We start from the raw sequence: 14,672 nt of genomic DNA on the forward strand, positions 1-14,672 counted from the left end.
CACCGAACTAGGCCTCAGCCAGGACAGGTTGTCACCTCTGTCGTTTGATCCCAGAACTCAGCATCTTCCTGTTGTTAAGAGTTCAGAACCCACCACCGCACTTCTGTAGCAAACAAGTGCTGAAGCCCAGGCCAGATTCAATAGGAAACACATGTGATGTTGAACCAGATGGCAGTGCCCCCAGTCAACCATCTTCTACCTACAAACTTGGCAGCGTCATGTGGTTTAGCCCGTTACCTTCCATCCTAGATGGTGAGCAGGGAAAGCTGTATCCTAACTCTAAGTGCTGTCCTCTCGGGGAAGCTGTGCATGTTTTCAAAACTAGAGCAAGGATCAGGATATCCACTTCCAGCCCTCCGGGCAGCCACCCCAAGAGCACAGAGTAACTTGGAGTCTCTTTAGGTATTTAGTTCCGACGGGCTGGTCCTGGACCAAACTCCGTGTCCTCCTTTCCGGTCCCCTGAAGTAGAGCAGTTGGAGTTGTGGGGCTGCAGAGCCGTCCAGGGGGCATCACCTAAGGCACTTGCGTTAGTAAGATGTTCCTTTTGTCTTGAGCCGTAGCCACGCCGGCCCCGGGGCCCTGGAGCTGGGGCATCGCGCTCGCACGCCCTGGCTGTCGTGTGGCCTCCACCCTGGGCCTGATTTATGCTGACTCACCACCACTTACTGCTGCCAGGGGGACGTGTCAAGGGTCGTGCGTTGGTGACTCTTGGCCCACCCGATGTTTGTAGGTTTCATGGGATAGAGTCGCCCTCGTTGGTTCAGCGATGCGCACTGAAAGCCTCCCAGGTCCGACTCCGGCTTCTTTTTACAAGCAGCTGGGAATTCAGTTTCTGGAAATCGGGTCCGCCGTGTGGTCAGAGAGCCTCCTGCTGTCCTGGGGCGTGTTTCCGTTCGGACGGCAGTGATGCCAAGATGGAGAGCAGGAAGGCCTCGGCGTCTGCCGGGGCTGTAACAGCAGGCTCCCAATTCTGTAAACTTTACCTGGGAGTAAAAAATGATTCTAAAAGAAAAAAAAAAACAGCCCGACTCTTATAACCAGCCTATTGTATGGCGGACGTTCCTCAGAGGAGAAAATAAGGTTTCAGAGCTCTGAAACCTTAAAGCATTTAAGAAGCCATAAAGTGGTAAATAACCAGAGAGATGTGTTTGCTGCTTCTCCAGGCACGCATGTTCTGGACCAGAGGAATGCCGGTTCAGCGTTCCGGTCTGCCTTCCTAGGACCGTGCTGGGCTGGGGAGAACTAAGGAATTTTCCTGTGCACCACGAGCCGGCCCGCCCTTGCCATCCGCTAGCCCACACCCTTGGCCCTCTGACTCCCTTGGCCACTTGAGTTCTGCGGGGAGACGTGTGGGAGGGGCGGCCAAGAGCTACACGACTGCTGGCGCTGTTCCCAGGGGGAGAGTGCGCCCCACCCTGTGCACTGCCCTGGGCCTGCACACACACACAGGGAGCGTCCGGTTGAGCTGCCTACCCTCCCCCGCCACGGTCCTTCTTCTCGTCCCGCAGAGGAGATGGGTGCACCCCTGTACCCCGGTGCTAGGAAGTGGGCAAGGGAACAGCAGAGGGATCAGCTGGCTCGCTTACAGCCCTAGACGGAGGGCTCAGAAATTTATTGAAGGAATGGTACAAGGTCACCACACACTGCCACTCCCACCCAACAAGAAAGAGCTGGAGAAGGGACAAACATAACTTAGGAAAGAAAAAAAATAAGTGTCTAAAGATGCAAAGTATTCTAACTGAACTCAGTTCCAGAGAGGACGAACCCTTCCTGGGAGAGAAAGAACGCTCGGCTGCTTTCATCTGCGGGGCCCGGCGGGAGGCAGAGGGTTAACCCGCCAGACATGAGGCTAAGGAGAAAACAGCTGGACTTTGTACAAACTTTCAACGGCTACATGCTCACTGGCTACAAGGAGACTTAGTCACAGAGCAAGTACGTCCCCACCCACCCTTAATTCTTTCCCCCAGGGCCTTCCCTGAGAGCACACAGTGGACGTGAGCCAGTGACCGAGGGCAGGGCAGAAAGATGGGACAGACGCCCCTTCCCCAACTGGGGTGCACGGGGCATTAACGGAGTAGCCGGAAGCAGCACAGCACAGAGGAAGCCAAGAGCGGGGCAGGAGCGTGGAGGAGACCCCCTGCAAGGCACAGGGCCCTTCTCTGAGTGCACGGCGGTGGCCACCACCAGCTAAAAGAACTCGGTGGCCCTGCAAGGTGGCAGCTGGGCTGTAGAGCGTGGAGAGATCTCGGGGTCTTACCGTGGCCACGTCCCAAGCCCCATAGGAAGGACAGCCTTGATCCCGCCCCCAAGACGTTTGGAACCAACGTGACAACAAAACCTAGACCTAGCTGTACCGCAGATGAGACCGACTCATCCCTCAGGCCTAGCAGCCTGACAGAGGAAGGGGCACGTCATTGTCTAGGTGTGCATGTTGCCATCCACTTAACACACGGCATATAATAAGCAGTTATGAGACCTGTGAAGAAATGGGAAAATATCACTGGCGGGAAAATAGTCAATAGAAGCAGACCCACAGATGACTCTGTTGTTGGGATTAGCAGACAAGGATTGTCAAATATATATATTTCTAAGATTTATTTATTTATTTTTGGCTGCATCGGGTCTTGGTTGTGGGCTTCTCTCTAGTTGTGGCATGCAGGGTTTTTTTTTTTTTTTCTCTTCTCTAGTTGTGGTGCACAGGCTCCAGGGTGCATGGGCTCTGTAGTTTGCAGCACGTGGGCTCTAGTTGTGGGGCACGAGCTCAGTGGCTGTGGTGTGGCGTACGGGCTTAGTTGCCCGCGGCACGTGGGATCTTAGTTCCCTGACTAGGGATCGAACCTGCGTCCCCTGCATTGTAAGGCGGATTCTTTACCACTGGACCACCAGGGAAGTCCCTGTCAAATATTTCTAATAGGTATTTTTAAGGATCTGGTAGAAAAGGTGGATTACATTCTTGAATAGATGGAGAATTTAAGCAGAGATCTAAAAGTTCTACAAAGAGAAAGTTTACCAATTCCCACTGAAGTGAGGATTCTTTGGAAATAAACTACCAGTCATTCTTAGAGAACAGCTGTGTAGCATTTCCAGATCGTAACCCCTTCTCTGAGTTTGCGCATCCCTGCTTTCACAAGCCAGGAGTTCAAGTCTGCCCACCGTGTACAGACACTGTATGAGGGGCACAGTCCTACCCCTCAGGGAGAGGTGGTCCAGCAAAGGGATGCACGGACATAACTACTTAAAGGCAGAATGCTCTGATGGAGCCAGAGATGAGTTTAAGAGGACGTACAAGAGGATGCGATTTCTCCTGACAAGGAGGATCACGGAAAGCCTCGCAGAAAACCGGCTGTTTGGTGTGGGCCTTGATTTCAAAGTGCAGAGCTGGGGGGAAGCCCGTGGAGGCAGGTCGGGTCCATGCGCATCCCTGTCAAGTGCCGTGATGATGCCAGGACTCCAGAATCTTCCGCAGACACAGATCCTCGCACAGTGGTGAGGAGAGCGGCTCCTCGCTGCAGCCCTGTGCTTCTGAAAAGACGTGAGGTGAGCCCGCCAGCCACCGAGGCGGAATCCGAGGGGGCTGGGAGTTAGGAGCAGGGGCTAGGGCTGAGCACCGTGCTGACCCGCGGCCTACGCGGCAGGGCCGTGTTTCCCGGATTTGGTCCGAGAACTTAGTCACCCCTTACGCTGAATCCTCTCGTGTCTCTGGTCTGTGCTTCTGAGTTCATGTTTCATTTACATCTTTTCCTCTCTTTGCTCTGGACAGTCATTGTCAAGTGTCCATACAGCTGACGCCACCCTGTAAATGTCAGCTCAGTGGATGTTTGCCACGTTGACAGTGAGCTTAACCCCGAGCAGAGTTTACAGGACTTGAATTCGGAGGGCCTGGCTACGACATTTATCCGTGCCGTCATACGCTGTACGCTCACGATGGCTCACGGACGGTCTGCAACAGCGGGATGTAGAGTTTTGATTCGACTGTCTCAGCAGCGAGGAGCTAATGAAGGTTTGGGGAGGTGCTGGGTCGGGCTTCTGATGATACTCAGCGTGTACTGGAAGGAGGGGAACTCTGTTGACAGTGCGGGGGATGGAAGCCTTTCACAGGGCTTCAGCCAAGAGGTCGTTAGGCTCTGAACCAGAGCAAAAGCAGGAGAAACGTAAAGGAAGAAAAGATGGACAGGCCGGTAGTATTAGGCTGTCCAAGAAGTTCATTCAGGTTTTTCCATAAGATGTTACGGAAAATCCTGAACGAACTTTTGTTTTGTTTTGTTTTGTTTTTGTTTGTTTTTTTGCGGTACGCGGGCCTCTCACTGCTGTGGTCTCTCCCGTTGCGGAGCACAGGCTCCGGATGCGCAGGCTCAGCGGCCATGGCTCACGGGCCCAGCCGCTCCGCGGCATGTGGGATCTTCCCGGACCGGGGCATGAACCCGCGTCCCCTGCATCGGCAGGCGGACTCTCAACCACTGCGCCACCAGGGAAGCCCTGGGATTTTGTTTTAATCATAAAACCAAGGACAAAGTCTAGAGGGAGAGACAGGAGCCACATCCGGGGAAGCTGGGATCAGAATGGCAGGTGTGAACTGCTTTATCAGCTCGAAGGCGAGTCCTAAGCCCACAGTGGGGACAGCTGTGCAGCACCTCTGTTTGCATCCCAGGACCCTTAAAAAGCTTGCTGACTTGGTGACATCAGGTACCTTTAGAGGGGGAAGAGGTGAAACTAAAAACAGGAGGACTGTTTGGAAATTTATGTAAGAAACCCTCAGACTCAGATCCCCTCGTCCTAGGAAGGCTACGGCCGTTCCCCTAGTCGACAGAAGACTGGAAACTCTGGAGAGAATAGAACAGGGGTCTCTGCACTCGTGGGCTCCTGGCACAGTGAAGGCTTAGATTTTGAGCCAGTATTGAGTGAAACTTCGCATATTGAATGTTGAGACCCCCAGGACCTTCCCCAGCTCAGCTCTCAGAACACAGGTCTCATTCCCTCCAGGGAGGAGGGTGGGAGATTCATCTCTAGGAAATCTGAGCAGCCCCAGAGAAGAAACTGACCATGAATCAGTCCCATTGCATCTCCCTATACTGACGCCATCGCTGACAAGTCCTGCCTGTGTACACAGAGCTTCCAAAGAACTTATGATGAGGGTCCCAGTCTTACAGATGAGCAAACAGCCAAGCGTCGTCAGAGATGCGAGGAGGTGTGTAACACAGAAGTCTCCCAATACAAACAGAAAAAAGCAACTTGGAGCTAGAAACTAGGCAAAGAGATTGTAAACCTGCCCCTCCGAATGAATGAGTGAATGAATGTCTCTGAGAGTTAAAAGAAGAGGTTGTGTCCTTGAGAGAAAGACCGATACGGTGTTTTCACCCTTGGAAATGAAAAACGGTAGCAGAAATGGAGGCAATGGAAGATAAAATTGAGGCCACTGCCCAAAAAATAGAGTCATTAATGATACTTCATAACACCCGGGAAGATGCTAAACGTTTCCAGAAAGGAAACAAAGAAACAGGTCACATTCTAGGGACAAGGAATCAGAATGGCAACAGTAGAGGCTAGGCAGTGGAGCAATGCTTTTGCATTCTGCAAGGATATTGTTTTCAGCTATGGATTCAATGCCTGGCCAAAATCTCCCACGTAAAATAGCATAATGACATTTTATAAGGCGTCAGATCTTACAAAGTTTGCTTCCCAAGCACACTTCTCCAGGAGCCTACTGGAGGAGGTACTTCACTAAAACAAGAATGTAAACCAACACAGAGGAGGCCTGAGGTTCCAACTTAAGAGCCTCCAGAGGGTGGGGTGTGGTCCCCGATGCAGAGGGCAGACAGCTGCGGACAGGGGGCCGCATGGGGGTGCTCTGAAGGAAGCACAAAAACCGTTACCCGTGGTTACCCTAGAAGTCAAAGTGGGAGGGCAGAAAAGGGGCGTTTTCCTTTTTCCCTTTATATTTTTACATAATGTTTGAGTCTTGACTAGAGCCTATATCACTTGTGTAATTTTTCTTTTAAGAAAGAAAATATGCTCCCTCCAATGGACATGCTTAACCCTTCAGTCATGACGACAGAGTTTTCCTTCTGTTCAGGACCTGCAAAGGAATTTCTCTAGGTCAGGGGTCCCCAACCCCTGGGGCCGAGGGCGGTACTGTTAGGAACCGGGCCGCACAGCAGGAGGTGAGCGAGCGAAGCTTCACCTGCCGCTCCCCATGACTCCCCATGGCTCGCGTTACTTCCTGAGCCATGCCCCCGCCCTGCCCCGGGTCCGTGGAAGAATTGAAGGAAACCTTCAAATCCTGTAGTCAACCTTGCCCGGTAATTAGCCTGGAACTTTCTTACTACAGGAGAAAGTCTGTGATTTGGGAGGGGAGGTCTTTGGGGCCAGGAGGAACTGAGTCTCTGAGAAGATAAACACCCCTCCCCCGTCTCAGCGTTGGGCTTTCCGTCAATGCAGAGCAAAGGAAGGGTTTCTTCGGGGTTGGTGGACTGCAAAGTCCTCTTGTCCATAGGCGTTTTCTCTGCCCCAAGGCCTCGATTACCCGTAATTAATCTCTGCGCAAGGACAGGCTTCTTGTGTATTTGACCCGCTGGAAACTGTTTGTCAGAGATCTTGTCTTGACCCAGGAGAGCTGATAGGATGATAGGATCGTAAAACCAGAATTGATCTTTCCTGCTCAGTATGTGTTCTCTACAATGTGGGGTTGGGGGGAGGTGTTATTTTAGCCCAGGACAAATGTGAGATTTAATATATGTCACAAGTGGGGGGAGAAGAGTGGATTGTCATTTAATAATGGCCATATTTCACAGTAATAACGTCTAGCTCAGTCTGTAGTGTGGTCTAATCCCCGTGCTTTCTTTGCCCTTTCTCAATGTATTTGGATTAATCCCTGCAGAGCAACAAGCCAAACGTCCAAACCACCCACTTTCCTATTCCCAGCACATAAATCAGCCGGAGGCCAGCCGAAATCCGGGCCAAGCACTTAGATGACTTGTGTGTCTGATTTTTGTTCCATGATACGAAACTCAAAATAAATCTAAAGGGAGACGTTTCCCAGATACCAGCTAATTCACGGAAAACATCTTAAGCCGCTTCAGCACACACGTGAAGCTGACGAGCAAACTCACTGTGGACGCGGATGGGAGGGTGTAGAGAGAATTCCCACGGAATTACTAAAGTCTTAACTCAAGTCCCGTGTTCAGTCTGAGGCTCTAAAACTGAACACGGAATTTCTGAAGCACTTTGTAGTGTCCGGAAGGAAGAGATAGAAATGGGGAAAGGCTTGGGCAATGGGACCTTTGAAAAACGGTTGTAGGGGATGGAAGTTGAGCTTTGAAAATAACGTGTGAACAAAAAGAAATTTGCGAGAGCAAGCACGGATGGTCCAAGAGGAGGTGAACGGTAGAGGAGGAGGCATCTCGTTCAGATGTTAAGAATAAACGTTCTGACTGTGAAACTTGTCAAACAGAAAAACCAATAGCCAAGCGACTGTGGGAGAGTGACCGAGGCTGTGTCAGGCTCTCTGAATATACGGACCAGGGTTCTCGATATAAAGACGTACAGACAGATGTTTAACGACAGTCTCTCCCAGGCACCACAAGTCTGATATTCCGAGCAATTGGCAGAGAAATGAAACCATTCAGCACACATTTGGCCCCTCTGCTTGGCCACGGCACCTAAAGTGGGTTCACTTACCAGAAGAGTGGTACACGCTCTTAAGCAGCGGGACCCGGTCCCAGGATGGGGTGAACCCGATACAGAGGGGGGCAGTGAGAAGTGACAGGTCTAAGCGACTCTAGAAAAGATCAGTCTTTTTCCGGCCCTGGTTATCAGGTGTGGAAAAATTCAGAAAAGGGAGGGGAAATACCTAGAGAACACATCTAGAAATAAAGATACAGTCATTCTAAGAATGGAGGCTATTTATAGGGACGGGAAATGGGTTTGTGTGATTCGATCCATCCAAGAATTACCTTGTCTCTATAATACACCTTTCTGTTAAGGAGATATAACATCTTCCTTGACCAGATAAAGCTAGTCCCTTCTTTTTCTTTTAATTTAAATTTAATATTTATTATATATTGGAGTATAGTGGATTTACAACGTTGTTCTTGTTTTAGCTGTAAGGCACCTTGATTCAGTGTATGTCTAACACGTATATCTTTTCTTTGTCCTATTCTTTTCCCACATAGGTTATTACAGAGTGTTGAGTAGAGCTCCCTGTGTAGTCCCTTCCTTTTATGAAAGGACATCACCAAATTACAAGGAAGTTTAAATCACTCTTTGCGTTGCTGGCAAACCCAGGACTAACCCCCACGCTTTTCCCCTCCTGGCCGGTCTGTATGCTGGAGTACAGCCATCCTGCCCTCATCATGGGAACTTTATTTCTCGCCGCGGCTTCTGTCTTGACTGCTAACCCTTCTCTCCTGTCCCGCAGCTGGGATGAGAGCAGCTCCATCAGTAGCGGGCTCAGTGATGCCTCTGACAACCTCAGCTCGGAAGAGTTCAATGCCAGCTCCTCACTCAACTCCCTGCCCACCACGCCGACGGCATCTCGCAGGAACTCGACTATAGTGGTACGTGCGAGTGCGGATGCCTAAGCCGCCTTCTGCAAGAGAACCGCGGGGCAGACCGGGCCGTGCCTGTGTGCAGGTGCCTGTCCGCTCACCTGCTCCGTGGGATTGGTTCCCACATGCCCTTGGCCAAGTCCTTCTTGAGCTGGTGGAAAGAAATCCCTAGCTGCCGGGCAGTCACCTAAGGCGTGAGCTGCTGTCCTGGCGGGCGGGCCTCTATCGAGCGCCCACGCCAGTTCGGAGGGATGCCCGTAAGTGCTGTCCCACCTGGAGAGGAAGAGAAGCCCGGGATCTGTGTGCTGTCCTCTGGCAGCCTGGAGGTGCGGGCGGAAGGCTGGTTCGCTGTCTGCTCTGGCAGGGTCGGGCCACCCGGCAGCCAAAGCCCCTCTCTCCACCCAGTCCCCCCTTCCCCACCTGAGTGTCCACTCTGCCTTCTTTCGTCTCCAGCTGCGCACGGACTCCGAGAAGCGCTCGCTGGCAGAGAGCGCGCTGAACTGGTTCAGTGAGTCGGAGGAGAAGGCCCCCAGGAAGCTGGAGTACGACAGCGGCAGCCTGAAGATGGAGCCCGGGGCGGCCAAGTGGCGGCGAGAGCGGCCCGAGAGCTGTGACGACCCATCCAAGGTTGGGGAACTGAAGAAGCCCATCACCCTGGGGCACCCCGGGTCCCTGAAGAAGGGCAAGACCCCGCCGGTGGCCGTCACCTCCCCCATCACTCACACGGCCCAGAGCGCCCTCAAGGTCGCAGGTGAGCCGAGTAACGAGGGACCGGGGGGCCCAGGGCCACGTCCTGCTTCCCTGGCTTCCTCACAGCCGTTAACCCTTGGGAGACGGCCAGCCCGCACGCTGCTTCCACGTACTGCCCACCCTAGCCTCCAGGCCATCCCGAGTCAGGGAAGACGGGCAGTACGATGTCCGTCGTGCAGATGTGGGCATACAAATCCCACGTGCTTAAAGCCTAGGCCCAGGTGTAGAGGAGGGGGGAGGCTGGCCTGACCTGCCTCACACCATCCAGTGGTTCCGTCTCCTCTCCTGGGACACGCGGGTGATGCTCTTGTCTTCCTGAGGGCTTGGTTGCCGTCCCAGGGAGGTCCTGGCACACTCAGAATCATGCCGCTCCCAGAGTGGCTCCGTGGTGACCCGCGGCCTCCGTCAGGCCCCCTCTAGTCCCTAACCACCGGCAGACACAGCTAAGTCCCGTCCCTTTGCTTCCCCCACCTTCCCTCCCTGGACCAGTGTTAGACGTCATTCCTTCTCGATCATCTTTGTGATCGCCTCTGCCGTTTCAACCAAAATGGGACCCCCTACCCTGGGGGCGGAAAACAACAATCAATCGGGGGCCAGTCCCGCCCAGAGTCCCCTCCCCTCTGGCGAGAAGGGTCCGCAGCCTGCGGGGCTCCCGCTCGCCCGCCCACGGCGCCCCTCCTCCCGGGGCCAGAGACGGGGGTCTCAGCGCTCACTCCTGTCGGCCCTCCGCAGGCAAACCCGAGGGCAAGGCCGCCGACAAGGGCAAGCTGGCGGTGAAGAGCGCCGGCCTGCAGCGCTCCTCCTCGGACGCCGGCCGCGACCGCCTGGGTGACGCCAAGAAGCCTCCCTCGGGCATCGCGCGCCCATCCACGTCGGGGTCCTTCGGCTACAAGAAGCCCCCTCCCGCCACAGGCACGGCCACCGTCGTGCAGGCCGGGGGCTCGGCCACGCTCGGCAAGGCGCAGAAGACCTCGGGCATCCCCGTCAAGCCGGCGAACGGACGCAAGACCAGCCTGGACGTGCCCAACGGCGCGGAGCCCGGCTTCCTGGCTCCGGGCGCCCGTTCCAACATCCAGTACCGCAGCCTGCCCCGACCGGCCAAGTCCAGCTCCATGAGCGTGACCGGCGGGCGGGCCGGCCCCCGGCCCGTGAGCAGCAGCATCGACCCCAGCCTCCTCAGCACCAGGCAGGGCAGCCTGACGCCCTCCAGGCTGAAGGAGCCCTCCAAGGGGGCCGGCGGGCGGGCCACCCCAGCCCCCGTCAACCAGACGGACCGGGAGAAGGAGAAGGCCAAGGCCAAGGCCGTGGCCCTGGACCCAGACAGCGTGGCCCTGAAGAGCATGGGCTCCCCGGAGAGCACGCCCAAGGGCCAAGCGAGCCACCCCCCGGCCCCCAAGTTGGCAGAGCTGCCGCCAACCCCCCTCAGGTACCCAGGCTGGGCGCTTCCTCCTGTCTGCCCTCCCAGCATCCTCCCAGGGTCCCGGCGCTCCTTAGACGGGGTGGCCTGTTCCCTGCTGGCCCTGGGCCTCCCGCCTGTTCCCCGGGTGCCGGGCGCCTCTTCCGTGTTTCGGAGCTGTTCTCGGTGCCCCCCGATGTGCTCTGAGCCTCTCCGAGCTCTTGCCTGGGTGGTTTTGCTGTTTTATTTTCTCACACACACACGTCCATTTGTGCGTAAACCCACCCTTGTCTCCCCTGTGCATGTGCTGCCCCCTCCTTAAGACTTGATGGTGCCCAGGTCAGATTTCCTCCCCCGTATTTCCCAGTGGCATTGAGAGAAGCCCCCCCCTGCTTTGCAAAGAGCCCGAAAGTGAGGAAACAGGACCAGGATTTGGCTGTGATCCCACCTGCCTGTTGTTTCTCTAACTCCGTGATCCTGAATGTCCTGTTTTATCGTCACTTCTCTCAGGGCCACGGCTAAGAGCTTTGTCAAGCCACCCTCCCTAGCCAATCTGGACAAGGTCAACTCCAACAGCCTGGATCTCCCTGCGTCCGCTGACGCCCATGCGCCGAAGGTCCCAGATCTGCACACTCCAGGCCCGGCCGCCGGGGGTCCCCTCCCTTCTTGCTTCAGCCCCAGCCCAGCCCCCATCCTCAACATCAACTCCGCCAGCTTCTCCCAGGGCCTGGAGCTCATGAGCAGTTTCGGCGTCCCCAAAGAGACCCGCATGTACCCCAAGCTCTCAGGCCTGCACAGGAGCATGGAGTCCCTCCAGATGCCCATGAGCCTGCCCGGCGCCTTCCCCAGCAGCGCCCCTGTCCCTGCAGCCCCCGCGCCCCCCGCCGCCCCCGCAGAGGAGGACGCCGAAGAGCTGACCTGGAGCGGAAGCCCCAGGACTGGGCAGCTGGACAGGTGGGTGGGCGGGGCCGAGCCCAGGGAGCCCGCTCCTGCCTCCGGGCCTGTTTGACTGCTGCTCTGTGACCGGCAACACTTGTGTGCACATTAAGTAACCTCCTCTGCTTCTCAGCAACTCTTAAGGAACAGGATTTCGTTTCTGTGTTTAAATTCTGATTCTCACCTGCTACACGAGGAACCAGTACACAGACGTTCAGTGACTTCCCCGAGCCCTCATGCCTGGTTTAACCTGCCATCCGAAGCTTCTGCTTTCTAATCACTGGCCCCAGATCATCCCTATTATGTCACATCCTGGTTTTCATCTACCACAGCATGATCTTTAAAAAGCAAATCAGAGGGAATTCCCTGGCGGTCCGGTGGTTAGGACTCCACGCTTTCACTGCCCAGGGCCCAGGTTCAATCCCTGGTTGCCGGGGAGGGGAGGGGGGGGAGTGGGAAGCTAATCAGAGAAAAACATCAAAGATCTCAGATAAATTTCTCAGATTGTGAGCGCAGAGGCGGCTGTGGCTGACCTCCCCTTTGTTTATGGAGACGGGGGCCTCACGGCCGGATGCCCTGGGTCCCGGTGTTGCGTCCGTCAAACCTCTGCTCCCAAACTCTAGTTCCTGAGATGGACCCACGTGCTTCTCTTTTTTTCCTCCACAGTAATCAGCGGGATCGGAATACTCTTCCCAAGAAGGGGCTCAGGTAATAACCCTTACATGTGTTTTTCTTTCCTATACCTGGGGCTCCTGGTCTGTATGAGAAAACGTCACTCGCCCTGTCCCAGGCTCCAGTCATGCGTGCGGTGCCCCTTTCGGCCGGTCACGTGTACCTGGTTCCCGTACATCCTCCCAGGCGCCCACCCAGGCTCACTGTTGTGTGTGCGTCACCTTGTAGCCGGGGCTCTGGTGACAGAGGAGAGACAGGCTTGCACATGGGACTCACGCACTTCCCCGCACCAGCCTGTGCTGTCTGCCCCAGTCCCGCCAGAACACCCCCCCCAAGCCTGAGGGAGAGTGGGCCACCTCTGGCCACTCAGGTGGGCAGTAGTTCCTGCGGTCCGGTGATTCCTGCTGCTGGGAGGTTCGAATGCCGAGCTCTGTCCCGGGCCTCCGTCATCTCGGCCTAGCTTGGGCAGCCCCGCAGGGGCGTCCCCAGCCCTTCCGCCCCTCCTGAGGTCCGGGAGGATGCTGCTTCCCTCCGCACCCCCCGTGGTCAGCCCCGACAGCTCCCACCTCCTCGTCCTGCTTTTGGAGCTCACCTCTGAGCTCAGGTGGTAGAAGCCCAGACCGAGCTGTTGGCTGCCACCCGCAGGTACCAGCTGCAGCCCCAGGAGGAGGCCAAGGAGTGGCGACACTCCCACAGCATCGGGGGGCCGCCCGAGTCCGACGACCAGCCAGAGCTGCCGTCGCCCCCTGCGCTGTCCATGTCCCTGAGCGCCAAGGGCCAGCTTACCACCATAGGTCAGTGTCCGCAGTCACCGCCGTGCAGGGGGGCCGGCAGGGCAGCGGGGCCTTGGGCTTCACCCCATACTTGGTTCGCGCCGTGGCGGCCGGCTCACGGGTCTCAGTTCATGGTTCGCGCCGTGGCGGCCGGCTCACGGGTCTCAGTTCATGCATCCATCGTGAGACGCACGGCTGAGTGCGCCAGACCCTGACCTGAGACGTGGCCCCTGGGCCCGGGCTGTGGGGTCCTTGCAGCATCAGAGAGTCTGCCTGTTGGCGTGGAAGAGCCGTAAGGGAGGCCCAGAGCAAAACCCGGTGCAGCCAGAAGGGAGCCGCCGCACCCAGCGCCGCGACACAGCGTTGGGCAGCTGGGGAGGCAGGGGGTGAGCGGTCGAGTGCAGCCGTGGGTCTGCCCCGGAGCCGGGACCGTCCAATCCTAGAGGCAGGGCTTAGGGACACCCGTGCTGGCCTCTCCTTTCCTGGTGTCTGAGGAGAAGGGGAAGCTTGTGAGGAGGAGGCAACTCTGCTTCAGAGACGGGAGGGGCGAAGGCCGGGGCTCACGGCCCTGCTTCCTGGGGCGCCGAGTGCCGGGGGCCCTTGAGGACAGTGCCCGGGCCGGCCTGTTGCTTCCTTCCTGCGTCTCCAAATCCACTGCCTCTTTCAGCGGGGCGAAGGAAGGCAGTAAGCAAAACCTGCAGACCTGTGACACGCCTGTGGGACGACTGGGGACTCTGAGGAAACTAGGAGTCGGGGTCATCTTGCTAGAGAAGGGCGCGATGCTAAAGGGAAGGTCATCTGGTCCCTGAGAGCCATTAAAACGAGGGCGGGGCCAGCTTGCTGTCCGTCTCCATGGAGACCACACAGGGGGATGAGGAGCCGGGCCAAGCCACGATCATCACCTCACACACGCCGAAGGGCCCCGGGAGAGGTGGGGTTGTCTTCTTCTCGGGTCTTCCCGGAGACTGGATGTCCACGGAGTGTCCAAGGAGCCCCACCCCCCGCCCCAAGCATGCACGCGGAGAGGCAGGGGCCGAGGGGGCTGGGCTGCGGGCCAGCAGGGCTGCACAGCCTCCCGGACCCGCTCACCGGCTCTGGCCTTCCAGCCAGGGTCATGCTGGGCACCGGCCGTGTTTCTGGGGAGTGCCGCTCCCCTCCGTGGTGCCCGGCCGTGCGCCCCACAGCCTGAGCCCTGCCCCTCGCTGGTCCTCTTCATCACTCGGATCTGAGCCTTGCTCCGAACTCTCAGGCCTCCCTGGCAGCCCGTTGTGTGTTAGAGAAACACGACACCCCGTTTTCATCGGCACATCCAAGTGATGCGAAGGTTTCAGAAAAGCTGCCGGGCCCCCAGCATGACCTTCGAAAGCGACCTCTCTGGGCAGACAGGCCCGAGGGAAGGGCGTTCAAACAGGCTTCGCTCTTCGCCCCGGCTCAGACGCAGGGTCCTCCTCGTAGGGCTTTGCTCTCCCAGGCACGGCCGCCTGCACACCCGCCGCCCGCCGGCCTCCTCTCTGCCCCTCCATCCGCCTCTGCTCCTGGCGCCCCGCCCCCGGGACCCAAAGCTGATGCCCCTGCCTCTTCTCCCGCCCTCCCCTCCCTCT

General features: G+C 56.8%; 1 protein-coding gene across 5 annotated transcripts in view; it reads left to right on the forward strand.

Moving 5' to 3' along the window:
• The window catches only part of NAV1 (neuron navigator 1), a 210,899-nt gene that overhangs the window by 168,884 nt on the left and 27,343 nt on the right, over positions 1-14,672 (forward strand). For all 5 annotated transcript variants that reach the window (XM_033415963.2, XM_049695805.1, XM_049695808.1 and 2 more), the window contains 6 exons: positions 8,415-8,553; positions 8,998-9,295; positions 10,027-10,720; positions 11,201-11,644; positions 12,293-12,334; positions 12,944-13,092. In XM_033415963.2, coding sequence (XP_033271854.1) covers positions 8,415-8,553; positions 8,998-9,295; positions 10,027-10,720; positions 11,201-11,644; positions 12,293-12,334; positions 12,944-13,092 — 1,766 coding nt within the window. The remainder of the gene's footprint in view (positions 1-8,414; positions 8,554-8,997; positions 9,296-10,026; positions 10,721-11,200; positions 11,645-12,292; positions 12,335-12,943; positions 13,093-14,672) is intronic.

Source organism: Orcinus orca, chromosome 1 (assembly GCF_937001465.1).
Source record: "Orcinus orca chromosome 1, mOrcOrc1.1, whole genome shotgun sequence".
Lineage (NCBI taxonomy): Eukaryota > Metazoa > Chordata > Mammalia > Artiodactyla > Delphinidae > Orcinus > Orcinus orca.